Source organism: Oryctolagus cuniculus, chromosome 2, assembly GCF_051225735.1.
Source record: "Oryctolagus cuniculus isolate XC-2025 breed Fujian yellow rabbit chromosome 2, ASM5122573v1, whole genome shotgun sequence".
Classification (NCBI taxonomy): domain Eukaryota; kingdom Metazoa; phylum Chordata; class Mammalia; order Lagomorpha; family Leporidae; genus Oryctolagus; species Oryctolagus cuniculus.
The window spans coordinates 116,082,943-116,108,138 of NC_142868.1; the positions used below are offsets into that span (position 1 = coordinate 116,082,943).

Genomic DNA, 25,196 nt, shown 5'->3' on the forward strand with positions numbered 1-25,196 from the left:
TCCATTTATTTCATTTGAAAGGCAGAGTTACAGAGAGAGAGAGAGAGAGAGAGAGAGATAAAGAGAGAGAGAGAGATCTTCTATCCTCTATCCCATTCCCCAAATGGCTGGAACGGCTGGAGCTGGGCCAGACCGAAGCCAGGAGCCAGGAGCCTTTGGGTCCCCTAAACTGGCATAGGGGCCCAAGTACTTGGGCATCCTCTGTCACCTTCCCAGGTACACCAGATTGGAAATGGAGCAGCCAGGGCTTGAACAGGCATCAGGCAGCGGCCCCACCCACAAAGACGCAGTGCCAGCCCCACTGCTCCACTTCTGAACCAGCTTCCTGCTGGTGCCTCCTAGGAGGCAGCTGATGTTGGCTCAAGTACTTGGGTCTCTGCCACCCATGGAGACCAAGATGTAGTTCATAGCACCTGTCTTTACCCTGACCTAGCCCTGGGCTATTGCAGGCATTTGGGAAATGAACCAACAGAAGGAAGATATTTTTCTGTCTCTCTCATACGCTGCTTTTCAAATAAATCTTAAAAAAAAAAAAAAAGTAAGAAAACAATCCAATAAAAGTGAGCAAAAGATTTGAATGGATACTTCTTTGAAGACGATACATAGGTGACAAGTACATGAGAAAATGCTCAACATTATTAGTCCTCAGGGCAGTATAAATAGAATCACAAGGAGATAACGCTGCCAACTATTAGTATGGTTAAGACAGACTAAATCAAGTGTTGACTAGAGCAACTGGAATTCTAATACATAGCTGATAGGAATATAAAAATGTTAAAACTGTTCGCGAGTTTTTGAGAAAGCGTTGTTAGGAATTTGCTTTAAAAGTGAAACGTGGGGTAGGCATTTGGCCTAGTGATTGAGACGTCAGCGGGGATACCTACATCCTGTATTGAAGTGCCTGGATTCAAGTTCTGATTCTGCTCCTGCTTTTACCTTCCTGCTAATGCAGGCCCTGGGAGGCAGCAGGTGATGGCTCTAGGAAGTGGAAATAATCTACACTAACAAAAGCCAGGGCCATGGTTGCCTAGGGAAGGCAGGAAGGGAGGAAGTGGGATGGAGGTGAGAGGAAAAGATCGCTGAGGGGCATGACAACTTTTTGGAATGATAGATGTGCGATGTTCCTTATCTTCATTGTGATGATGTATGTATTTTAAAATGTACATTTAAAAAAATAAAGTTTATTTGTTTTTATTTATTTGAATGACAGTGTTAAAGAGTGAAACTGAGACAGAGAAAAAGAGGTCTCCCATCCTCTGGTTCACTCCTCAAATGCCCACAACAGCCAGCATTGGACCAAGCCGAAGCCGGGAGCCAGGAATTCTATCTCGGTCTCCAATGTGCGTAACAGGAATCCAAGTACTTGAGCTATCATCTGCTGGCTCCCAGGGTGCACGTGAGCAGGAAACTGGATTGGAACTAGAGGCAGGACTCAAACCCAGACACTCTGATATGGCCTGTGGACATCCCAAGCAATGGCTTAATCCATTGTACCGTAACACTCACCCCCAAACTGCATTTTAAATATCTGTGATTCATTGTATATCAGTTGTACCCCAATAAAGCTATAACAAAGCAAAACAAAAACCCAGTCACCCCCGATGAAGCGATCACCAATAGCTGCTAACAACAGAAAAAGAGAGAGCAGCAGACATCATGTGACTTCTGCTGAGGTCGCCTTGAAAACTGATGCAAGTGTGAGCAAGCCTCTAGACAGGAAATAGGGGAAGGTACATGCAAAATGATGCCTTGCAGATCAGTCAGCAAAATCTACACTGGGGAACATTCTAGAAGTTGCCTTAATAAGTAAGTGAATGTATATAGACTGAGAGCCAGCTCCCTGCTATGGCCTGGGAAAGCAGTAAAGGATGACCAAGTGCTTGAGACCCTGCACTCATGTGGAAGACCTGGATGAAGTTCCTGGCTCCTGGCTTCAGCCTGTCCCAGCTCTCTGCCTTTCAAATAAATAAGTCTAAAAATAAAATAAAATAAAAGGGACTGAGAGGTCTAACAGAATCAGAGAGATCTAAAATGCACATTAACCAATTACAATGAATGGTCCTAGTTTGTTTTCTAATTTGAACAAACTGTAAAAAAAATTGTAGCACAGTTAGGGAAATGTGGGCTCTGACTAGATGTGCAATGCTACGTGGAAAGTATAAACTTTTTAGGTTTGATCATTGTATTGTGGCTCTGTGTAATAAAATTTTCTTTTTGTTTTAGAGATACATACTGAAAAGTTTTTAAAAAGGATGTGATGGTGCTCACTTTGGAATCATGCAGAGATTAGTGTGGGCCCTTTGCAAAGACACCATGCAAATTTGTAAAGTGTTCCATATTTTAAAAATGTATAGGGGTGAACATTTGGCCAAGTGGTTAAGATGCAGGTTTAGACATCCACATCCCATAGTGGAGCACCTGGGTTTGATACACAGCTTTGAATCAGGATTTGAGCTTCCTATCACAATGCAGATCCTGGGTGGTTGTGTCCCTGCCACCCATGTGAAAGACCTGGGTGAAAGGCAAACCAATGAATGAGAGCAGTCTACGTGTCTGTGTGTTTGTCTCTGCCTCTAGAATGAGTAAGTTTAAAACAATATTTTTGCCGGCGCCGCGACTCAATAGGCTAATCCTCCACCTAGCGGCGCCGGCACACCGGGTTCTAGTCCCAGTAGGGGCGCCGGATTCTGTCCCAGTTGCTCCTCTTCTAGGCCAGCTCTCTGCTGTGGCCAGGGAGTGCAGTGGAGGATGGCCCAGGTGCTTGGGCCCTGCACCCCATGGGAGACCAGGAGAAGCACCTGGCTCCTGCCTTCGGATCAGCGTAGTGGGCCGGCCACAGCACGCCAGCCATGGCAGCCACTGGAAGGTGAACCAACGGCAAAAGGAAGACCTTTCTCTCTGTCTCTCTCTCTCACTATCCACTCTGCCTGTCAAAAAACAAAAACAAAAACAGTATTTTTAAAGCACAGCATATTTTACCTCATGACATGAAACTCTTCCAGAGTCTCCATGTCTAAGTCCGCACTTTGCTTTTGGGAGTGAGCTGGGGGAGGGACAGGTCACGGCTGTCCATGTGATTACTGTAAGCACTGGGAGAGAATTTACTTCCATTTCTCTCTAAATTTGCCTTTCCAGTTTTTGAAGGTTGCCAGATTTAGCAACTAGAAATACAGAATGTCCACTGAAGTGTGAATTTCAGATAAACAATGACTACTACCTTAGTGTACGTATGTGCCCTGCAATATTTGGTGAGGAGCCATGCAATTTTGGGAACATATTTATAGTTATTAAATAGAATTACGGAAGGCCATTGTCTTGGACTAAGTTCCTGCCCTGGACTCCAGCAGATAGACTGAAAATCAAAGTGGAGTGACCTATGTTAAGGTTCCACATCACAAAACTGAAACAAAATTGTGATCTGACCTTCCAAGAAGTCAGGAAAATGAGAGGGAGCCTAATTTCCCAAACATATCAATGGATGACAATGAAGTTCCGCTACTTTGGTCCTTATCCTTTGATTCTTACAAAAATAACATGAGGCAATCTGATGTTAACCAGTTTCCCATGATTCTGTCTCCTCGCCCCTGCCTTACAATGAAAGTAACTTCAGAATAATCACTCCACTTTTTGCAGCCTTTCTTTTGCTACAAAATCATACGCTGCACATCCCATCATACCACTTGTTCTAGTTTATGGAAAGAAGTGTTGCCCAATTCTAGAATTGCAAAAAAGGGCAATTAAGATATTAAAATTGTTGGAATATTTTTTTCCTCTTACAGATCTAAAACGTATTGTTTATCTAAGATTCAGAAGTAACTGAGTGGCCGGCGCCATGGCACACTAGGCTAATCCTCCGCCTGCAGCGCCGGCACCCTGGGTTCTAGTCCCGGTCAGGGTGCCGGATTCTGTCCTGGTTGCTCCTCTTCTAGTCCAGCTCTCTGCTGTGGCCCGGGAAGGCAATGGAGGATGGCCCAAGTGCTTGGGCCCTGCACCCCATGGGAGACCAGGAGGAAGCACCTGGCTCCTGGCTGCGGATTGGTGCAGCACGCCGGCCTTAACAGCCATTTGAGGGGGTGAACCAATGGAAGAAAGACCTTTCTCTCTGTCTCTCTCTCTCACTGTCTAACTCTGCCTGTCAAAAAAAAAAAAAAAAAAAAAAAAAGTAACTGAGCAGCCTGTATTTAACCTAGCAAGCTACCGTTTCCTGATTTTCCTGGATTTGGAGAATCTTAGTTTAGCCCATCATGACTCTCCAGATCTCATCTTTTCACTCTGTCATCACAGGCAGCACCTCCCTCTGGGTTTCTCCCACATTTAAGTTGGCCTTCTGGGTCTTCAGCTCCCATGTCCTGGAGACACAGATCTGAACCGTGTCCACCACGTAATGAGTGTGGGGAATTCAGCACAGCACCTAGAACTTCCATAAGTGTCACATACTTCAGTCCTGACAATGATTCTGCCAGTTGGATATATTATTATACCACTTTACACATGAAGAATTTGTCTAAGTCACCCAGTTGGTATAGGTGGGTCTGAGTCTAGATGTTTCTGATGTAAATCGGAGACATTCCCCTAGAGCCAAGGAGCCCTGCGTGAGTCTCCGTAACTGTTTCACCAAGCCGTCTCCTTTATGTGGTGCTTACTTGGAATCTCCCGATCTCTGCGTTGTATCTCAACACTGAAGAGTTCATCACCTGCAAGGGAGTTTGCAGAAAGATCTTGATTATTCATCACAGCCCCAGTTTCCCCAGTTCTGGATGGGAGGAAAAGTACAAGACATCCAGAAGTCACTGGTTGCTCTCTAATAGTTGACACTTGAACATAGTTTTTCTCGTTTAATTCCCAGAGGGCCCTGTGAGGTTCAGCTGTTAAGTTCCATTTTATTGATCAAAAAAATTCATCAGGGAGGCCAATTCCCTTGCTGCAGGTTAACACAAAACAAGGTGTTGCAATCAACTTTTCTCACTACATCTAGTCCCATTTGTCTGCTGTGTGCCCAAGAACATGTAAACTCTTCAAGAGGACAAGGCCTCCTTGTTCTCCCTGGCCCTGAGCTGAGTATATAGAGGTCACTTGATAAACATATGGTCATCGCTGTTACTGGCGCCCTCTGGTAGCAAATGGAGTATTTCATTCTGAGGGCCTTCAGTGGCACGGGAATCCTGCCACACAGGAGGAGGAGGCTGGCAGGTGGCAATCCAGATATGTGTTGAAGGAATGAGGCTGCCAGAGGGAGAGAAGAAGGTGATGGTGATGCTGCCTTGCAGTCAGAAGTGACCCTGGCTCTAAGGATGGAGGCTGGGGCTTGAAATGCTTCCCAGGGTGGAGGTGAGACAAGAAAGTGGACCCATCTTGCCGGGGACTGGCTTTGTTCCTCACCTGGATTGAAATGATCTCATCGAAGAACTTTGAAGGAACCTCATAGAAATTCTGGAAGAAGATCTGCAGCAGAGAGAATTGGGGTAAGGGTAAAAGGTGCTTTTTCTACTGCTTCACCCAAGGACTTGGTAAATAATGTCCTCTCCCTCCCAGTTTTGCCCTTTTCAATGACTTCACTGTACTGTGACCCTATGCATATGCAGGGGCAGAAGCCTGGAAGGGTCCTGGAGGGGGCTGTTTCTGCCCAGGTGAAAAGCAGGGGAAATGGCTCTCCGGAGGACCTGGCAGCTCAAGGCCTAGCTGTCCCATGATGGAGACTGGAGTCATCACCTCCTTCTAGTTTGCCCTATCAGTCCACTCCGCCTCCTCTCCCTGCAAAAATCAGGACCTCCTTTCCCAAATACAACCTAGCCCTGCCACTCTCCTGCTTACGCCCGGCATAGTTCCTGAGTACCGTCCACAATGGGTCCTCAGGGTTCCCTTCCAACCACTCCCCTCCCGCCACCTCATATCTGCAGTTCTTCCCTCAAGCCTAGACTTTAAAAACACTGTTCCTTTTTCCTGAATTATCTTCCCCCATCCTACCCATCTTTCCCTGGTAGATTCTTCCTTCAAGGTTGACGGAGCCTTTTCTGAGTCCTCTCCACTACCTGCAGCCTCATTGCTCACTTCCTCCTCCAAGCCTCCACTGCGCTGTTATTCGATAAGTATGGAGCACCAACTACGTATCTGACACAGTGCAAGAATCTGGGGCTCCTGCAGTGATGAGATGTATGCAACATGGACTGCATTTCACAGCTCCATTAGTATTATTCCCAGACCTCTGTCAGCTGCAGGCTTCCCCCACTGTAATTGTTTATGGGTTCAGGTGCTGTGTACCCGACTAGACACTAGCCCCTCAACTACAGGCTTCACAGTGCCAACTACAGTGCCCGGAGCTCAGTAGATGCTGGTAGAACAAGTACTTGAAGACACTCCGGTCAAGAATCAAGCTTGCTGCCTCCTTGCAGGAATTCTCAGCCCTCGGCAGGCTGCTATGTCCAACATGCCCTCTTCAGCCCACCTCATTGAAGAAAGGGTTGTTCCCCATCTTGATCCGTGTGTGGTGCTGCTGACTTCCAATGATCACCTTCACCACTGGCCTGATGTTGTTGCCCATGAGCTGTCGGGCTTCATACACCTTCACCCGAACCTACAGAGAAGAACACATGGGAGAACTGACCTTGGGCCCCCCTTCTCCAGCCAGCACTGGACTCTCAAGAACAAAATTGTTGTGACAAGGAGTTGGGCTTACAGAGGCAGGCTTGGGTCATCACTGTGAGGAGCTGGGTTTGGGGGCCAGCATTTGGTACAGTGGTTAGGATGCCCCTTGGGACACCTGCATCCCATATCCGAGTGCCTATAAGTTTGAGTTCCAGCTTTGCTTCCTGAAAATACACATCCTGGGAGCCATCAAGTGATGGCTCAAATACTTGAGTTCTTGCCACCCACACAGGAGACCCAGATGGATTTCTAGCCTCTTGGCTTCAGCCTGGCCCACCCCTGGCTGTTGTGGGTGTTTGGGAGTCAATCAGCAGATGGAAGATCTTTGTCTCTCAAATGAAAAAGTACTTTTCAGAAAAAAAGATTAAGAGCTGCGTTTTGTGCTGAGAACACTGGAGCTTTATAAGCAGGCACATGACTCCATGAGAACAGCATCTCTGAAAGACCACCTTGGCTAGAGAATGGACAGGAGAGAGCTGTTGGCATGCAGCTCAGGAGGAGGCTATCAGTGTGGTCTGGGAAAGCAAAGGTGGAGGCTGAGGCCAAGGAATGGAAGTGGCAATGGAGCACTGGGGGCAGTCGGGTGCTATGAAGAGCTGGGACTTGCCATTGACTGGATGGAGGAAGAGGGGCAGTCAGGGGTGACTCACAGCTTCTGGGTATGTGACAGGCCAGGGAGCATCAAAAACATGGTGGAAATGTCAGGCCACAGGTTAGAGATCAGAGGGAAGTTGATGAGGCATGGGATGGGGCTTCCTGAATTCTCATGGAAACAGTGCAATAAGAATCTGGAACCTGAAGCTGGGTCTGAGCTCTGACCTTCTACTGTAACCTTGTGGAGAGGGGATATCCTAGGAACACAGGGAGGTTGTCAGGCTGGTCCCATGACTTTCAACACTAGAGAGTCCTCACCTGAAAGTGCTGAGGCTTTGAGCATTGAACCCTGTGCAGGGTGGGGCTGAGAGCCATCAGCTTCTGCCTGGCCGCTTCTCTTGCAGTTATGCCCAGGAGGTCTTCATCCCCTGGGGAAACACAATCCAGGGTGGGCCCAGAGGCTGGGGCGCATGAGGTTTTGAGGCATATTCCCCAGGTCATCATTCTGTCCCCAGTGAGCAGCTCCTAACTAAAAACCATGGCCAAGACTCTCTAATAGGGTCATATGCTCTCCCCAGAACATTCCCATGGCTCCCTCCCACCCTCACTAATTCAATCCCTGGACCTGTGAGGGCTCCTGGAAGTAGCCATCCTTGTCTCCCTCTGCAGCCCATTGGAGGCTGGGCCGTATGTCTAGAGAAGACAAGTGGATACACCGAGATGACAAATGGCCTCAGCTAGCTGTCTGGATATCTGGCCTCTAGATCCCTGTAGCTTCCAGGTACCCTGACCTGTTCACACTCAAGGGATGAATCTTGAAGGGCCCACAGAACCCACTCAGCTATGCTTGGAGAAGGCCAGGGGTAAACCCCAGGGAATGACATACATGTCTTCTCAATATCCTGGTTGGTCATCTGGGCCACCTGGAGGGTGACAGTACACTGCAAAGCAAAGGCAAGGGAACTGAAAGCTGAATGCTGTGCTACTTGGCCAAGTCACAGCACCCAAACAGCATCCAGACTGGCTGGGTTCAAGCCCAGTGCTCCTGACAGGTATGTGTGTGTGAGAGAGAGATACTGGCCATGGTATAGGTGCCAGCCACAACATGGGTGAATGTGCAGTCTGGGAGAAGGGTTATAAACTGGTGAGCAGAAAACCATGGGGTGCATTGGAGGGGATTTGGAAAATAAAGGAGCCACATCACAGTGGTAGGGGCAGAAGGGGATGCAGTGGGGCTGGGGAGGGAGGGAGGGATAACTTGGGACTAGTCCAGAACCGTGGTGCTAACAGCTCTTCCCCCTGGCCCAACATCTTCTGACTTCATGTGGGACTTCCTGCAAACACTCCATAACTGACCACCTACCTATAAGCAATTGTGTCCCTCATCCAGCCTTCCCTGGGATTGCCCACACATACTCTCTAAGTGCCTGAAACAATCTGGCCAAAGTCATAACTCACCAGCACAGACCACAAGCCCCAGGCGGCCCACCCAGCCTCAGCTCTCTCTCACCCCCCACCATGTGCCAGCAGGGCAAGCCACCCACCCTTCCTGAAACTGGCCATATTCTCCATGCATTTTATGTCCCTGCCTGGATTTGACTTCATCTTCTGTCTACTTCCTGAAGATTCATCCAAGAGATGGAATATATGAACAGACAATGGCTGAACCATATAGGAAAATAGACCTAGAACCTACAATCTGTAGCAACCAGCCCAGGGGTCTAGCCCATTATCCACAGTAACCATCCCAGGACACAAGTCTGCTCCATGTCAGACTTGAAGAAAGCCAGAATGCTGTCTCTAGCAACAATCCAGGAAGCCAAAAATAATAATCAGCCCCAAATGGCCACAACTCAATTAATAACTGACAGCTGCTCTAATTTTTGTCCTAACTTTCAACATAGGATCAACTGGTAAAAGCCAAACATCTACCACTAGTCAATCATGTAGGATGCTGGGCTTCTAGTTAGCCCACTTTTGCTTCCCCAGGCCAAAAGCCTTCATTACCTCCCAAGAGGAATTAATTACTCCCTCCTTACCTTGGAGGCCCGATGCTACTGAGAACTGTACAGAGTGTGCTAGAGCAACTGCCACTGTGAGTGGTGCCACTCAAACACCCTGTGGGCTTCACTGCATTCTGTATCCCAGTGCCTAGCACAATGGCTGACTCCCAGGGGAAGGCCAATTAACCCAACTAACGAGATGGATGAGCCAATGAATGGCATAATGGGGGAGCCAGGAGGTGATTGCTGTGTGATGGGGACCACCCAGGACCAGTGCAGGAAGTGCTGTTGTCGAGTGGGGTGGGACACTGGGCCTGTCCCCCTGGAGTGGAGAAGCTCAGCTTCCCCGGCTGCCCCCATTCTTCCAGCTGCCTAGTGTGGGCCTGACTCACATCTGTGGGCTTCATGGAATGGTTGAGCAGGATCAGGCCCTTCACATACAGGACCTCAGTTCGTTTCACCAATGGCTCCAGCAGGACTGTGGCCAGGCCAATGAACCTGGGGAGACGAGGCACAGGTATAAGATCCTGAGGCAAGGGGAAGGTGTCCTCCCTATCTCAGGCATGACTTTAGCTACAGAGACTGTGTTGCCCACAGAAACTAAAGAAGAACGCAGTGAGTGGGGGCACCCACCAGAGGTCACAGGGCTCTCAACTCTGGGGAAACTGGCTTTGGGCTTCCTGGGCAAGGAACAGCCGACTGGACCAGAGGAGAGCACCTGACTGAAACTGGGCCGATCAGACTCTGCGTTCTGGTGATTTTGATGTCGAATGCCATAGCTCAGCCTCAGCGAGACATTAGTCTCAGCCAGGCGCTGGGATGGGGCTACGATGGGAAGCCAGGGTTCAGCAGAGACAGCACAGAATCCTGAGCTCTCCAGTTCCTCATCCTAGCTAGTTTGCACTCCCAGTCTTGCTACCCTGTTTTTTAATATTTTTTTTTTATTTTTTTGACAGGCAGAGTGGACAGTGAGAGAGAGAGACAGAGAGAAAGGTCTTCCTTTACCGTTGGTTCACCCTCCAATGGCCGTCGCGGCCGGTGTACCGCGCTGATCAGATGGCAGGAGCCAGGTACTTATCCTGGTCTCCCATGGGGTGCAGGGCCCAAGCACCTGAGCCATCCTCCACTGCACTCCCTGGCCACAGCAGAGAGCTGGCCTGGAAGAGGAACAACCAGGACAGAATCCGGCGCCCCAACCGGGACTAGAACCCGGTGTGCTAGCGCCGCAAGGCAGAGGATTAGCCTAGTGAGCTGCAGCGCCGGCTCTTTTTTTTTTTTTTTTTTTTTTTTTAAGCCAGCTGGAGTGGGTTCTGGCCATGCATCTGAATGAGCTACAGATTAGAGACAAGAGATACATGTACCCTGTGCAGCTGCCTTGGGCAGAGAGTTAGGAGCCTCCTGTCTCTCACCTTTCTTTCTTCTTTGAGCCCATGTCCAGAAGGACAACTTGCAGGAAGGAGTCATTTTCCAAGGGGCGGTTCCGGAGGTGCCAGATAAGGGTCTGTGGGGGACACCAAGAGGTGAGCATCCTCCCTCGGCCCTGCCCATGCTTTCCAGGAAGGGAGAAAATTGTGGGGAATGAGTGGACATCGTGTCTCTCTAAGATTGAGGATCCTCCTGAAGAGATGGCATGGGGCATCCTGCTGGGGCGTCCCTGGCTTCAGCTGCAGTATCATGAGTGTGCCAAGGAGTTCAGGGGATTGAGGCATGGCATGGGTGTGGACAGAAGATAAGAGAGAATCCTGCACGTGGAGCCTTGTCTCTGTTTTGGGCTTCTAGGAGCATCAGGTTGACCCAGTTGCACTAGTTGATGAGTTAGGTCATGGTCCATCCCAAGTGGAAGAGAAGAGCCAAGAACAGCCGTGGGCAGATGTGGGCTTCATAGCCTTGTCAGACCAGAGACCATTCCTCAGGGCCAAATGCTCCAGCCTTGAGAAAAGTCTGGGGCTCCCCAGACCTCGGAGCCCCTGCCTGAACTCCACTGCTGTCCCTTTGCTACTGGGGTTGTGATTTCTCCTGGGCTCGCCCTGGAGTTACCTCATTCCATATAGGCTCGTTCCCTTCCACCACACGAGTTTTCTTCTTGGTATCTGCAAAGACACCAGGGGCTGGCGTGAGTTGGAGGAAATATTTCAACAGGTGGGCTGGAGTGGGGTGAAGAAAGGCAAGGGGAGCTCACACAGCTTCAGGTGTAGGCATCAATCGTTTCTCTTTTTCTCTGGGGATTTCAGAATGTCTCACTTCTCATCACCCTGGGTGACAGAGAATGCTTACATGTTCATTTCATTTTCTTCCTGTGTCATATATAGTTCCCAGAGACTTGCAGCCACGTGGGGCTGTGTGAGGCGTTCTAGCCAATGGTGTGTGGGAACTCCTGCCAACAAATACCACTAAAATCCCCCATGAGATTCTCCATTCTCCTTCTCTCCTCTCCCCACAGTCGGCAGGGTGGTGCCGGGGTGACTTCTCATCCACAAGGGGCAACAGCCAGATTGGAGAGAGTCACACAGGACAGCTGCCTGACCAGCACTATTACCCATGCAGGACTCAGTGTGAGTGCGAGGGAAAGTTTATCGTTAAGCCACCGAGCTGTTCAGAGTTTATTACCAGAGCAAAGCCTAGAGTAACCTAAGATACACCGAACATCTCTAATAGTTTAAAGCTCTCCAGCCGCTAAAATCTCCTTTCCCCAGAAATATCTTTACCAAAAGACACCATTAGCACTACAAAAGCATCTCTAAATTGTTCAGTTAGGGGCTGGCACTGTTGCACAGCAAGTTAAGCTGCTGTCTGCAGCACCAGCATCCCATCTAGGCAGCTGTTCAAGTCCCGGTTTCTCCACTTTCTTTCTTTTTTTTTTTTTTAAGATTTATTTATTTTTATTTGAAAGTCAAAGTTACAGAGAGAGAAGAGATGCAGAGAGAGAAAGAGAGGCAGAGAAAGAGAGGTCTTCCATCCACTGGTTCACTCCCCAATTGGCTGCAACAGCTGGAGCTGCACCGATCTGAAGCCAGGAGTCAGGAGCTTCTTCCTGGTCTCCCATGCAGGTGCAGGGGCCCAAGGACTTGGACCATCCTCTACTGCTTTCCCAGGCCATAGCAGAGAGCTGGATCAGAAGTGGAGCAACCAGGACTCGAACCAGAGCCCATATGGGATGCCGGTACTGTAGGTGGCAGCTTTACCTGCTATGCCACAGCGCTGGCCCCGGCTGCTCCACTTTCCATCCAGCTCCCTGCTAATATGCCTGGGAAAGAAGATGTGGGCCCCTGCCACCCACATGGGAGACCTGGATGAAGTTCCTGGCTCCTGGCTCCAGCCTTCTGGGGAGTGAACCAGTGGATGGAAGTTCTCTCTCTCTCTCTTTCTCTCTTTCTCTGTAATTCTTTCAAATAAATAAATCTTTCAAAAAATAAATGAATTGTTAAATTACTTTGAGCTTGTTTCCAGGGAAAGTGTGTGTGTGTGTGTGTGTGTTCGCGCACATATGGACGGTGAGAAGGGTACAGGGTAGGGAATAGTGTATGGAGGAGACACTGGGAAGAACAAACAAAAGAAATGAAACATAGCAACCACAAACATGCAGTTTTAAGGCTGTGTGGATACTGAGGCAGGCACTGCGGCACAGCAGGCTAAGTCACAGCTTGGGACCGATCCGGTGCTGGAGTTCCTAGGGTTGTTCCTGCCTCCACCTTCATTCCTGATCCAGCTTCCTGCTAATGGGCGTGAGGAGCAGCAGGTGACGGACGTTTCAGGTACTTGTGTCCCTGCCACACATCTGGGATACCCAAAGGGGGTTCTTTTTTTTTTTTTTTTTTTTTTTTTTTTAATTTGAGAGGTGGAGTTACAGTGAGAGGGAGAGACAGAGATAAGGTGTTTTTTGGTTTTGTTTTGTTTTGTTTTGTTTTTTGACAGGCAGTTAGACAGTGAGAGAGACAGAGAGAAAGGTCTTCCTTTTTCCGTTGGTTCACCCCCCAAATGGCCGCCAGGAGTCAGATGCTTCCTCCCTCGTCTCTAGAGCACTTGGGCCATCCTCCACTGCCTTCCCCGGGCCACAGCAGAGAGCTGGACTGGAAGAGGAGCAACTGGGACAGAACCAGTGCCCCAACCAGGACTAGAACCCAGGGTACTGGCGCTGCAGGCAGAAGATTAGCCTAGTGAGCCAGGGCGCCAGCGAGATAAGGGTTTCTATCCTCTGGTTCACTCCCCAAATGGCTGCAACAGCCAGAGCTGCGCTGATCTGAAGCCAGGAAACAGGAGTTTCTTCCAGGTCTCCCACATGGGTGCAGGGGCCCAAGCACTTGGGCCATCTTCTACTGCTTTCCAAGGCCACAGCAGAGAGCTGGATCGGAAGAGGAGTAGCCAGGACTAGAACCAGTGCCCATATGGGATGCCAGCACCACTGGTGGAGGATTAACCTCCTGCGCCACAGGGCCGGCCCCCCCGAATGGGGTTCTTAGCTCCTGGCTTCTGCCTGGGCTAACCCCAGCTGTTGCAGGCATGTGGGAAATGAACCAGTAGAAGCTGTCTATCTGTCTTTCTGTCTCGGTCCCTCTCTGTCATTCTGCTTTTCAAATAAATACATCTTGTTTTTAAAAAGGGATCTGTGGGTATATATATCTATGGGTAAAAACCCAGGGCTCTGCATTTTATAAGAGAGATTTCTAGAAGGAGAAAGACGGTGCCCACAGTGCGGTGGGGAAGATGGCATGGAATCAGTTAGCTGCAAGTCCCTTGCCTGGCTAACCATAAAATGAGTCAGTCAAGGCAAATATGTACTGAACTCCCACGTCTTTAAACCTGCACCTGGAGACATAAGTCACCATCACCCCGTGATTCTGAAGTCCCAAATGTTCAGTCTTTGAGTGTTGTCATGTTCCAAAACAGTTTCACAGACCAGAAAAAAAGAATTTCATTCCTTCCTCGTGTAGGAGGAATTTGTAGGAACTACAACCATTTCTCAGTAGGGATTGGCTCCTGGACACTTGGGGGACACCAAAATCCACAGGTGCTCCAGTCCCTTATGTAAAAGGGTACAGTGTTTGTACAAGAGCCTATGCACATCCTCCTGCATGGTTGCTGTCGCTGCTAGAGGACTTAAAACACCGAACACAGGTAAATACCACATAAACAGCTGCTACTCTAGAAAAAACAATCTTCACATATTCAGTGCACAGTTAATTTTTTTTCTTGAATATCTCTGATCTGTGCTTGCTTGAATCTGCAAATGAGGAACTCAGGAATACAGAGGGTGACTGTATGTATCCTCATATCCTATTTTCCCTTGGGTTTTCTCACTCCCACTCCTTACTGTTCCTGGAAAATCACATTGGCCTGTGTCCACCTCCTTTACTCTCCACCATTTTTACTTCCCTTCTTGCCTTTTGACTCCCAGCTCTTTGATATTTAAATATATTTAATCCTTCTCCTCTTTCACTCCCCTCCTTCCCAACCTTGGATTTCTTTTTTCCTTACCTACAAAAAAAAAAAAAACAAAACAAAACAAAAAAAAAAACAAAACAAACAAACAAAAAAAAAAAAAACAAAAAAACTTGCCTCTGTCTACTTCATGGAGTTGTGGTGAGGAGCAAACATCACCCCAAAGTAATTAATACTATAGGAGAATTAGTACTAGAAGTTGTACTAAGGGTTGGACATGAGTGGTCTTTTTTTTTTTTTTAAGATTTTTATTTTATTTATTTGAAAGAGTGACAAAGAGAGGGAGAAAGAGAGAGAGAGAGTGCGCGTGAGGGAGAGCGATCTTCCATCCACTGGTTCACTCCCTAAATGGCAGCAACAGCTAGGGCTGGGCCAGGTGAAGCCAGGGGCCCCATCTTCTGCTGCTTCCTGGGCATATTAGCAGGGTGCTAGATTGGAAGCAGAGCAGCTGGGCTCAAATTAGTACTCCAATATGGGATGCCATCGTCACAGGTGGCCGCTTAACCCACTGCATCACAATGCCAGCCCCACCAATAGTCTTTTTTTTTTTTTTTTTTTTTTTTTGACAGGCAGAGTGGACAGTGAGAGAGAGAGACAGAGAGAAAGGTCTTCCTTTGCCGTTGGTTCACCCTCCAATGGCCGCCGCGGCCGGCGCGCTGCGGCCGGCGCACCGCGCTGATCCGATGGCAGGAGCCAGGAGCCAGGTGCTTTTCCTGGTCTCCCATGGGGTGCAGGGCCCAAGCACCTGGGCCATCCTCCACTGCACTCCGTGGCCACAGCAGAGAGCTGGCCTGGAAGAGGGGCAACTGGGACAGAATCCGGCGCCCCGACCGGGACTAGAACCCGGTGTGCCGGCGCCGCTAGGTGGAGGATTAGCCTAGTGAGCCGCGGCGCCGGCCCCAATAGTCTTTTTAAATCCTCATCTCTACCCTATGAAACAAGACCTTCCCCTGCCCCCCAAACCTCAGTTTAAGGCACAGCCCTAGTCCCTGGGAGGAGTCAAGAAGTGTTATCTGCTTCTTTTCCCCTAGCCATTCCTTGGAAAAGATGGGAGGCAGAGGAATCATAATAAGAGAAACAGCAGCGAATAAAAGACCAAGTTTTGGAAGAACTGGACGGTGCTCACTTCATCTTTGCTGCACACAGAACATCTTTCACGTGGCAGGATGCCCATCAACTTATTCTTTTCACTGATTACATGTTGCCTCTCAGAGCAGCTCCTTCCCACTCAGGATCCTGGGTCTCACCTCTGAAGTTGACGGCCACACAGGGCTTGGGTGGAGGGCTTAGGGGCGGCTCAATTTTGGCCGACTCCACAATAAGCCGCAGCATCTCCGAGATACTTCCTCTCTTTCCCTCCGCAGTGCTACAGCTTCCTTCTTGGAGCTCCTTGGTCCAAGGCTTCTCCTAGGGCTCATGGGAGTGAGTGGAACTTGGCCATAGAGAGGATGTCACAAACGGGGGTGGTTCTTGATTCTAGAGAGGAATCAATGGGAATGAAAGGAGGAAGTAACACAGCACGTAAGAAGTGAGTGACTTGAGGTCACTGGGCATGGACAAACCAAACAATCTGGCTACTTAGACATTTCCTCTTTCTTTTTTCTTCTATTCTTGCTATACTTTTGAGTTCAAGATCGGGCATAATGGTAATATTTTCTCTTAATTCAAGCAAGTTGTCCAAAGTGAATCATTGCCAAGGTCACACAATTGAGATGGGAAAGCAAGAGATATGAGACCATTTAAGAAATAATATAAGGAAATCAGGACTATCTCTATGACGTCTTGGGGAAGTCCTTACAAATGAGGAAACAGAATATTGAGGCATTCTTCTTTCTCAAGGAAACCTAAGTTTAGATATGACTCCCTATTTTAACAATGGAAAATCAACTTTTTATTAATGCACGCTAGGGGATGGCATTTGGCTTAGTAGTTAAGCTATGGATTGAGATGCTCACACCCCATATCAGAGTGCCTGGGTCCGAGTCCTGGTTCCACTCTTGATTCCAGCTTCCTGCTAATGCATACCCTGGGAGGCAGCAGGTAATGGATCAGGTAGTTGGGTTTCTGCTAACAGCATGGGGAGACTTAGATTGAGTTTCTGGTTCCTAGTTGGTGCAGTCCTAGCCATTGTGGGGATTTGGAAAGTGAACTACCATGTGGGAGTTCTCTCTGTCTCTTAAATAAATAAGTAAATCAATAATGGATATCTATACTAGTTGAGTTTGTAACATTTAAGGAAACATCTCAAGGCCAATACAGTTTTCTGAGGCCATCTTGCTCTGGTGGCCCTAACACATGAGCATGGAGTGGGTCATTTGCTTCTGTTGTCTACATTGATGCCCAAACATTGTTTAATATATCTTGTATCTTATCCAGTGTTGAGAATGAAAATTAATGAATTTTTGGGGCTGGCACTGCGGCTCACTAGGCTAATCCTTTGCCTGTGGTGCCAGCACTCCAGGTTCTAGTCCCGGTTGGGGCGCCGGTTCTGTCCCGGTTGCTCCTCTTCCAGTCCAGCTCTCTGCTGTGGCCCGGGAAGGCAGTGGAGGATGGCCCAAGTGCTTGGGCTCTGCACCCACATGGGAGACCAGGAGGAAGCACCTGGCTCCCGGCTTCAGATCGGCGCAGCACACCGGCTGTGGTGGCCATTTGGGGGATGAACCAACGGAAGGAAGACCTTTCTCTCTGTCTCTCTCCCTCACTAACTCGGCCTGTCAAAAAAAAAAAAAAGAAAAAAAAAAGAAAAGAAAATTAATGAATTTTTAAAATGTGTATTAATTAATCAAACTAATCAGGGGTAAGCGTACTGTGCATTCTAAAAGATGCAGGACATTCAAAGACTAAAATACTGGATATGTGATGCTTTCTACTGCAGCAGAATTTTATTTTATTTTTTTAAAGATTCATTTTATATATTGGAAAGTCAGAATTACAGGGGGGAGAGAGAGAGAGAGGGAGAGAGGGAGAGAGGGAGAGAGGGAGAGAGAGAGAGATCTTTCATCCACTGGTTCATTCCCCAAATGGCCAGAACAGCAGGGGCTGGGCCAGGCTGAAGCCAAGAGTCAGGAGCTTCTTCCGGGTCTCCCACATGGGTGCAGAGGTCCAAGCACTTGGGCCATCTTCTGCTGCTTTCCCAAGCACATTAACAAGGAGCTGGATCGGAAGCGGGGCAGCTGGGACTTGAACTGGGGTCCATGTGGGATGCTGGTGGTGCAGATGGTGGCTTAATCTGCTATTCCACAGTCCTGGCCCCAGCAGTAGACTTTTTTTTTTTTTTTCAGCAAACTTTAAAAAAAATTTTATTCATGCCAGCCTTGTGGCATAGCTGGTTAGGCTGCCTCCGGCAATGGTGGCATCCCATATGGATACCAGTTCAAGTCCCAGCTGCTCTACTTCTGAGCACTTGGATCGGGCTGAAGGTTGGAGCCTGGAATTCAACTCTGCTCTCCCCTGTGGGTGGCAGGGACTCAAGAGCCTCCTTCTGCTGCCTCCCAGACAGACATAAGTAGGAACGCTAGACCAGAAGTGCAGGCAGGATTGGATTCCCAGGCACTTCAATATTTGATGTGGGCATCCCAAGAGGTGGCTTAACCTCTGCACCACAACACCCATCCCTAGTGCAGTAGATTAAAAAATAAAAAGTACTTCCTGGTAGTTTTGCTTGAAATCAAAATATAACATAAGGCTTTTTGCTTTGTTAGTGACACAAAAGCACATTAAATGGCTGGCATTGTTGCTCAGTAGGTTGAGTCACTGCTTGCAAGTCTTGGCCTCTCCACCCCATGTAGCTCCCTGCTAACGCACCTGGGAAAGCAGTGAATGACTTGGATCCCTGCCACCCACGTGAGACCAGGATGGAATTCCTGGCTCCTGGTTTTGGCCTGATCTAGCCCAGACTGTAGTGGCCATTTGAGGACTGAACCAGCAAATGGGAGATCTCTCTCTGTCTTTGTAATTCTGCCTTTTTTTTTCTAAGTTCATATAAAATGAAATTAAAAAATAAGTTTATTTAAAAAAAAAGCAAAGTAAGCATGACAGAAAATACCCCTAAAAAGGAAAAGACTGACAGATTTGGTTGCATAAAAATAAAAATTCATGTATAGGAAGTATACATCAAATTTAAGAGACTTATCAAAATTAGGAGAAACATTTGCAACATATTTAATATCCAAATGAGTATTAGCTTTTATGAGCTCTTGGAGTGGAATGGTCTCTGTCCCAGTGGTTAAGACACCACGTGGGACGCTCGCTTCCCACATCAGAATGCCAGGATTCCGCTCTGCATTCCAGCTTCCTATGAATGCAAGCTTGGGGACAGCAGATGGTGGCCCAAGAACTTGGGTGCTTGCTAGCCACATTGAAGACTTGGGTTGAGTTCTGGGCTGCTGGCTTCAACTTGACCCAGCAGTGGCTGTTACAGGCATTTGGGAAGTAAACTAGTGGAAGGGAGATCTCTGCTCTATCTGTCTTTCAAACAAATGAAAAATAAGTAAATACAAATTATAAAAATAAAAGAGCAAGCTCTTTATAATTAAGAAAAAAATGACTACCTCAAAGGAAAACAGGGGCAAAGTTCATACCAGATCCACAGCATTTTCAAAGTTTATTCATGTTTGTAGCTTGTATCAGTGATACCAGACTGCCCCTTTTTCTGGTCAGACTGTCTCTTTACAACGATTCCCCCATGCCCTGAACTGGAAAACTCCTGTTAGGTTTCCCTGCTCTTTTCCTGCAAGTTCTTCCATTTTATGCTTTAACAATGGGCCTAATGTGTGTGTGTGTGTGTATGTGTGTGTGTGCGTGTGTATACTTTTCCCCTTTAAGTTCCTGCTTTTCTAGGGAGCTGCTTAAAACACGATAGCACTACACTGGTCTGACTCCAAGCCCCTCCAATCAGAACTTGCCTCGCCAGTGTTTCTGCATACCAGCTGCCTCCTACCTAACCCACAAAACCTTTCCCCAGGCCGCTGATAAGGAGTCAGCTTTGAGTATTTGCTCCAGACTCCTTGCTTGGCTACCTTGTAATGAACTTACCACAAGAGACCATGACTTCAGTATTTTGGCCTTCTGATGGGTGCAGGCGATGGGCTCATCTTGCTGTGTAACATTAGTATTTCATTGCTTTTCATGGCTCTATAAGTTCATTGCATGGAAATACCATATTTTGTTTATCCAATTATCAGTTGATGGACATTTAGGTTGTTTCCATTTTTTTAATGTTTTAATTGGTTTCCATATATATTTTTTTTTTGACAGGCAGAGTGGACAGTGAGAGAGAGACGGAGAGAAAGGTCTTCCTTTGCCGTTGGTTCACCCTCCAATGGCTGCCACGGACGGCGCGCTGCGGCCAGCGCACCGCGCTGATCCGATGGCAGGAGCCAGGTACTTCTCCTGGTCTCCCATGGGGTGCAGGGCCCAAGCACCTGGGCCATCCTCCACTGCACTCCTGGGCCACAGCAGAGAGCTGGCCTGGAAGAGGGGCAACCGGGACAGAATCCGGCGCCCCGACCGGGACTAGAACCCGGTGTGCCAGCACCGCAAGGCGGAGGATTAGCCTAGTGAGCCGCGGCGCCAGCCGCAGTTTCCATATGTTTTTTAAAAAAAATATTTATCTATTTGTTTGAAAGGCAGAGCAATGGGGAGAGAGAGAGAGAGAGAGAGAGATCTTCCATCTGCTGGTTCCCTTTTCAAATGCCTGCAATAGCCAGAGCATGGGCAGTTCTAAGGAGCCTGGAACTCCATTTGGGTCTCCCATGTGGGTGACAGGGAGCCAGCATCTGCTGCCCCTAGGCTAGGCCGTAGCAGACAGTGAATGGGAAGCAGAGACAGGACTGAATCCCAGGCGCTCGGGAATGGGATGTGGGCATCCCAAGCAGTGAGTTAACCCACTGTACAACATCTGTTCTGATTGTTTCATATTTTAGCTATTGTGAATAATGCTACACTGAGCATGCATATGTTGTTTTTGTGTGGACATATATTCCAGGTCTCTTGGGTATAAACTTGGGCATGGGCTTGCTAGATCCTATAGTAATTCTGTGTTTCAACTTTCTGCAGAATTGCCAGACTGTTTTCCAAAGTGGCTGCACCATTTCATAACTGCACCAGCAGTATGTGAGGATTTTACTCCCTCCACATATTGACTAACACTTTTTAGTGTATCTGTTGCTGTGATCATGGTTGCTTTTTTAGTTTACTGGACACAAAGCTATAAACATTTATTTTTCTTCTTGAACCATGTCTTTTTTTTTTTTTTTTTTTTTTTTTTTGGCAGGCAGAGTGGACAGTGAGAGAGAGAGACAGAGAGAAAGGTCTTCCTTTGCCGTTGGTTCACCCTCCAATGGCTGCTGCGGCTGGCACGCTGATCTGAAGCCAGGAGCCAAGTGCTTCTCCTGGTCTCCCATGGGGTGCAGGGCCCAAGCACTTGGGCCATCCTCCACTGCCCTCCCGGGCCACAGCAGAGAGCTGGCCTGCAAGAGGGGCAACCGGGACAGAATCTGGCGCCCCGACCGGGACTAGAACCCGGTGTGCCGGCGCCGCAAGGCGGAAGATTAGCTTATCGAGCCGCGGCGCCGGCTGAACCATGTCTCTTGCTCTCTTGCCTCATGTCTCTTGGTGGCATGCTTCCAGTCAGCTGATTAACTGGATCATCCATCAGTCGATACTTGAACTATTACCTATATCCTGAACTGTGTTCTCTTAAGGATAAAGTGGTTAATGTCCCTGACTTTACAGATCTATTCTTTCTATATGAAACACATATAACATCACAAGCAGTCTATACTCAGAACCAAAATTCCATTTTCCCCCATACTTTTTTTTTTTTTTTTTTGACAGGCAGAGTGGACAGTGAGAGAGAGAGAGAGACAGAGAGAAAGGTCTTCCTTTGCCGTTGGTTCACCCTCCAATGGCCGCTGCGGACGGTGCGCACCGTGCTGATCCGATGGCAGGAGCCAGGTACTTCTCCTGGTCTCCCATGGGGTGCAGGGCCCAAGCACTTGGGCCATCCTCCACTGCACTCCCGGGCCACAGCAGAGAGCTGGCCTGGAAGAGGGGCAACCGGGACAGAATCTGGCACCCCGACCGGGACTAGAACCCGGTGTGCCGGCGCCGCAAGGTGGAGGATTAGACTAGTGAGCTGCGGCGCCGGCTCCCCCATACTTTTTATTTATTTATTTGAGATACAGATGGACACACAGACAGAGCTCTCATCTGCTGGTTCACTCCCCAGATGCTCACAAAAGGAACTCAATCCAGGTTTCCCATGTGGGTAGCAGGGACCCAATCACTTGAGCAATCACCTGCTGCCTTGCAAGGTCTGCATTGGTGGGAAGCTGGAATTGGGAACCGGAGCTGGAATCGAACCCAGGTACTCAGATATGGAACAAGGACTTCCTAACTAGCATCTTAACTACTAGGCCACATGCCTGCCCCCAGAATTGCTCCTGGAGTATATCTAGAGCCCTGCAGGCCCTGGCCTCTGTCTCTTCAATTCTCTTTCCACTTAACTGCCTGTATTTCAGCTCTGCCTTTGCTACTTGATAGCTATGTGATCTTGAGCAAAATACTGTACCTCTCTGGATATCTTTTTTTAATGATTTATGTTATTTATTTGAAAGGCAGAGTGCCAGAGAGAGGGAGAAGAGAAAGAGAGGACTTTCATCCACTGGTTCACTCCCACATGTCTGCAATGGCGGGGGCTGGGCCAGGCCAAACCCTGGAGCCAGGAACTCTATCTGGGTCTCCCACATGGGTGGCAGGGGCTTGAGCACTTGGGCTGTTACCCACTGCTCTCTGAGGTGCATTAGTAGAGAGGTAGATCAGAAGTGGAGCAGCCAGGACTACAACTGGCTCTCTGATATAGGATGCCAATATCCCAAGCAGTGGCATAACTCACTGGATATATTTATATCATTTGGATGTATTTATAATAGAATCTAGCACAGTATATAAAGTTGAAAGGATTAAATAATTTGTGTCACTGAGAACTTATTTGGCATTCTTGAAATGCTAACCCTTATTATCCTCATTATAAATTGAACAATTATTATGTACATTAAAAAGAATTATGGGGGGCTGGTGCTGTGGCATAGCAGGTAAAGCCGCTGCCTACAGTGCCGACATCCCATGTGGGCGCCAGTTCAAGTTTCAGCTGCTCGACTTCCTATCCAGCTCTCCGCTATGGCCTGGGAAAGCAGTGGAAGATGGCCCAAGTCCTTGGGCCCCTGCACCCGGGTGGGAGACCTGGAAGAAGCTCCTGGTTCCTGGCTTCGGATAGGTATAGCTCTGGCCATTGCGGCCATCTGGGGAGTGAACCAGGGGGTGGAAGTCCTCTCTCTCTCTCTGCCCCTGTGACTCTGCCTTTCAAATAAATAAATAAATAAATAAATAAATCTTTAAAAAATTATGGGCAGGTGTGTTGTGGTGCATTCCAACCTTCCATATCTGAGTGCTAGTTTGAGTTCCAGTACTACAGCTTCCTGTTAACGTGCCTGAGAAGGCAGTGGATGATGGCCCAAGTACTTGGGCCCCTGCCACCCATGTGGGAGATCAGGATGAAGTTACTGGCTCCTGGCTTCGGCCTGACCCAGACCTGGCTGTTGTGGTCATTTGTCATCTGGAGAGAGAACCAGCAAATGGAAAAATCTCTCTCTCGTCTTTCAAGAAAGAAAAGAAAAAAACAATGAAGGGGAGGCAGTTCAGGGTAGAGGTCGGGTCTTGAGGGTTGTAATCTCAGTTCCAACACGAGCCCAGCAAGCAAGACTGCCTCTGTTTCTACCTGTACCAGGACAGCAGTCATCCCTTGTCCTTGGATGTACCCCGAGGCTCCCTCTGAAGGGCTGAATTGCAGGATGGTACCAACCCTATATAAACTATGTTTTTTTCCTATGATAAAGTTTAATTTATAAATTGGGCATAGTAAGAAATTAACAACAATAAGAACAAAATAGCACAATTAAAACAATATACCTTTGGCTGGCACTGTGGCTCATTTGGCTAAACCTCCACTTGTGGTGCCAGCATCCCATATGGGTGCCGGGTTCTAGTCCCAGTTGCTCCTCTTCCAGTCCAGCTCTCTGCTGTGGCCCGGGAGGGCAGTGGAGGATGGCCCAAGAGCTTGGGCCCTGCACCCGCATGGGAGACCAGGAAGAAGCACCTGACTCCTGGCTTTGGATTGTCGTAGCTCCGGCCGTGGAGGCCATTTTGGGGATGAACCAACCGAAGGAAGGCCTTTCTCACTGTCTCTCTCTCACCGTCTAACTCTGTCTGTCAAATATATATATATATATATATATATATATCTTTTCCTTCTCCACAATTTCACAAGATTCTGTCTTACCATAGATCTTAGCAATCTCAGCATACAATTTTTTTCTTTACTTATTGAGTAGAGAACTTTCACTTTTTCACTTAAAAAAGATGCACTTAAGGTGCCTGCTGTGTGGCATATCCAAATTGCCAGCGCGGAACTCTTTTGGAACCATTGTTAAGTCAAAGAGAAGTGACTTGCACACAAGCTCTCCAGTTCTCCACAACTGCTCTAGTAACTGAGACACATGCTAATAGGAAGAAATGGCGAGTGGCGTATACAGCGTGGATTCGCTGGACAAGGAGACACGATCCATGCCATGAGCAGGACAGGGGCAGGAGCTGGGGACTCACTCAGGGTCTTCCACGGGGGCAGCGGGGACCCAGGTGCGTGAGCCATCACCTGGTACCTCCCAGGGTGTGCATCAGCAGGAAGCTGGAATCCAGAGTCAAGAGTTCAAAGCCAGGCACTCCAGAGGGGATGCTGGTATTGCATTGTCCTAACATTGTCCTAACTGTGGCTCCAAAGCCCGCTTCCTTTAGGGCAGGTTCCCTATTATAAGAACCAACACCACTCAGCGAAGCTCCGAACAGACGTTTTTCTTTAAATTTTCCTCATCTGTTTTTGATAAGGTTTTTTTTTTTTTTTAAAGAGCAGTTTTTGAACCAATGCACCTTTTTATTCCTTATAATCTATCTTTATTGTGGTGGTTTCTGTGGCTAAGAGCAAACCCCTAACAAGTAAATTCAGGGAGTGGGAGGTCTGGCGCCCTCCCTCCTTCCCCTCGGGGCGGCCATCACAGGCCGAGGGACCCCTTGGGCTGGGAGCGGCTGTAGCAGCCAGCTTCGTCCCTAGGCCTCACTTTCCCGCCATCTCCAGCCTCGGAGACGAGCGCGCATTCCCCGCCCCGCACCGCGCCTCTCCGGGCCTTGCCGCTCGCCGCCCCTCCCTTCCCCGGCAGCGATCTGCTTCCGTGTTTTCCCCGGAGCCGGGAGCGCCGGGGCGTGGAGGCGGCACCGCGCACGCGCGCAAGCGGCAGGCCCGGGCCGAGCGCGCGGCCGGGCGACCGCGGGTGAGAGAAGGGTCGGCCCCGGTGGGGGTGGCGGGCCGTGGGGGTCGCGGCCGCGGCCGGGGCGGGTGGGGGCCGCGGCCAGGGCCTCGGGGCTGCCGGGGCATGCGGGTAGTTGGCGCTGGAGCCCGGGGCAGGGACG

The 25,196-nt window shown here is 48.7% G+C and overlaps 2 protein-coding genes across 22 annotated transcripts in view; one reads left to right on the forward strand and one right to left on the reverse strand.

Annotated features, from left to right (window-relative positions):
* Positions 1-16,007, reverse strand: part of FER1L5 (fer-1 like family member 5) — a 59,185-nt gene extending 43,178 nt beyond the window's left edge. Inside the window, exons 1-9 of the mRNA XM_089326049.1 lie at positions 15,923-16,007; positions 11,277-11,329; positions 10,649-10,740; positions 9,632-9,737; positions 8,123-8,177; positions 7,555-7,664; positions 6,443-6,571; positions 5,380-5,442; positions 4,644-4,694 (exon numbers count right to left, since the gene is read on the reverse strand). Coding sequence (XP_089182175.1) covers positions 4,644-4,694; positions 5,380-5,442; positions 6,443-6,571; positions 7,555-7,664; positions 8,123-8,177; positions 9,632-9,737; positions 10,649-10,740; positions 11,277-11,329; positions 15,923-16,007 — 744 coding nt within the window. The remainder of the gene's footprint in view (positions 1-4,643; positions 4,695-5,379; positions 5,443-6,442; positions 6,572-7,554; positions 7,665-8,122; positions 8,178-9,631; positions 9,738-10,648; positions 10,741-11,276; positions 11,330-15,922) is intronic.
* An 8,937-nt stretch (positions 16,008-24,944) lies between these two features.
* Positions 24,945-25,196, forward strand: part of KANSL3 (KAT8 regulatory NSL complex subunit 3) — a 45,889-nt gene continuing 45,637 nt past the window's right edge. For 8 of the 21 annotated variants that reach the window (XR_011386484.2, XR_011386485.2, XM_008253760.5 and 5 more), the window contains exon 1: positions 24,945-25,057. The gene's annotated coding sequence lies outside the window, so the exon portion shown is untranslated. The remainder of the gene's footprint in view (positions 25,058-25,196) is intronic. The other 13 variants (XR_016229186.1, XR_016229187.1, XM_089326062.1 and 10 more) reach the window with 7 other exon arrangements.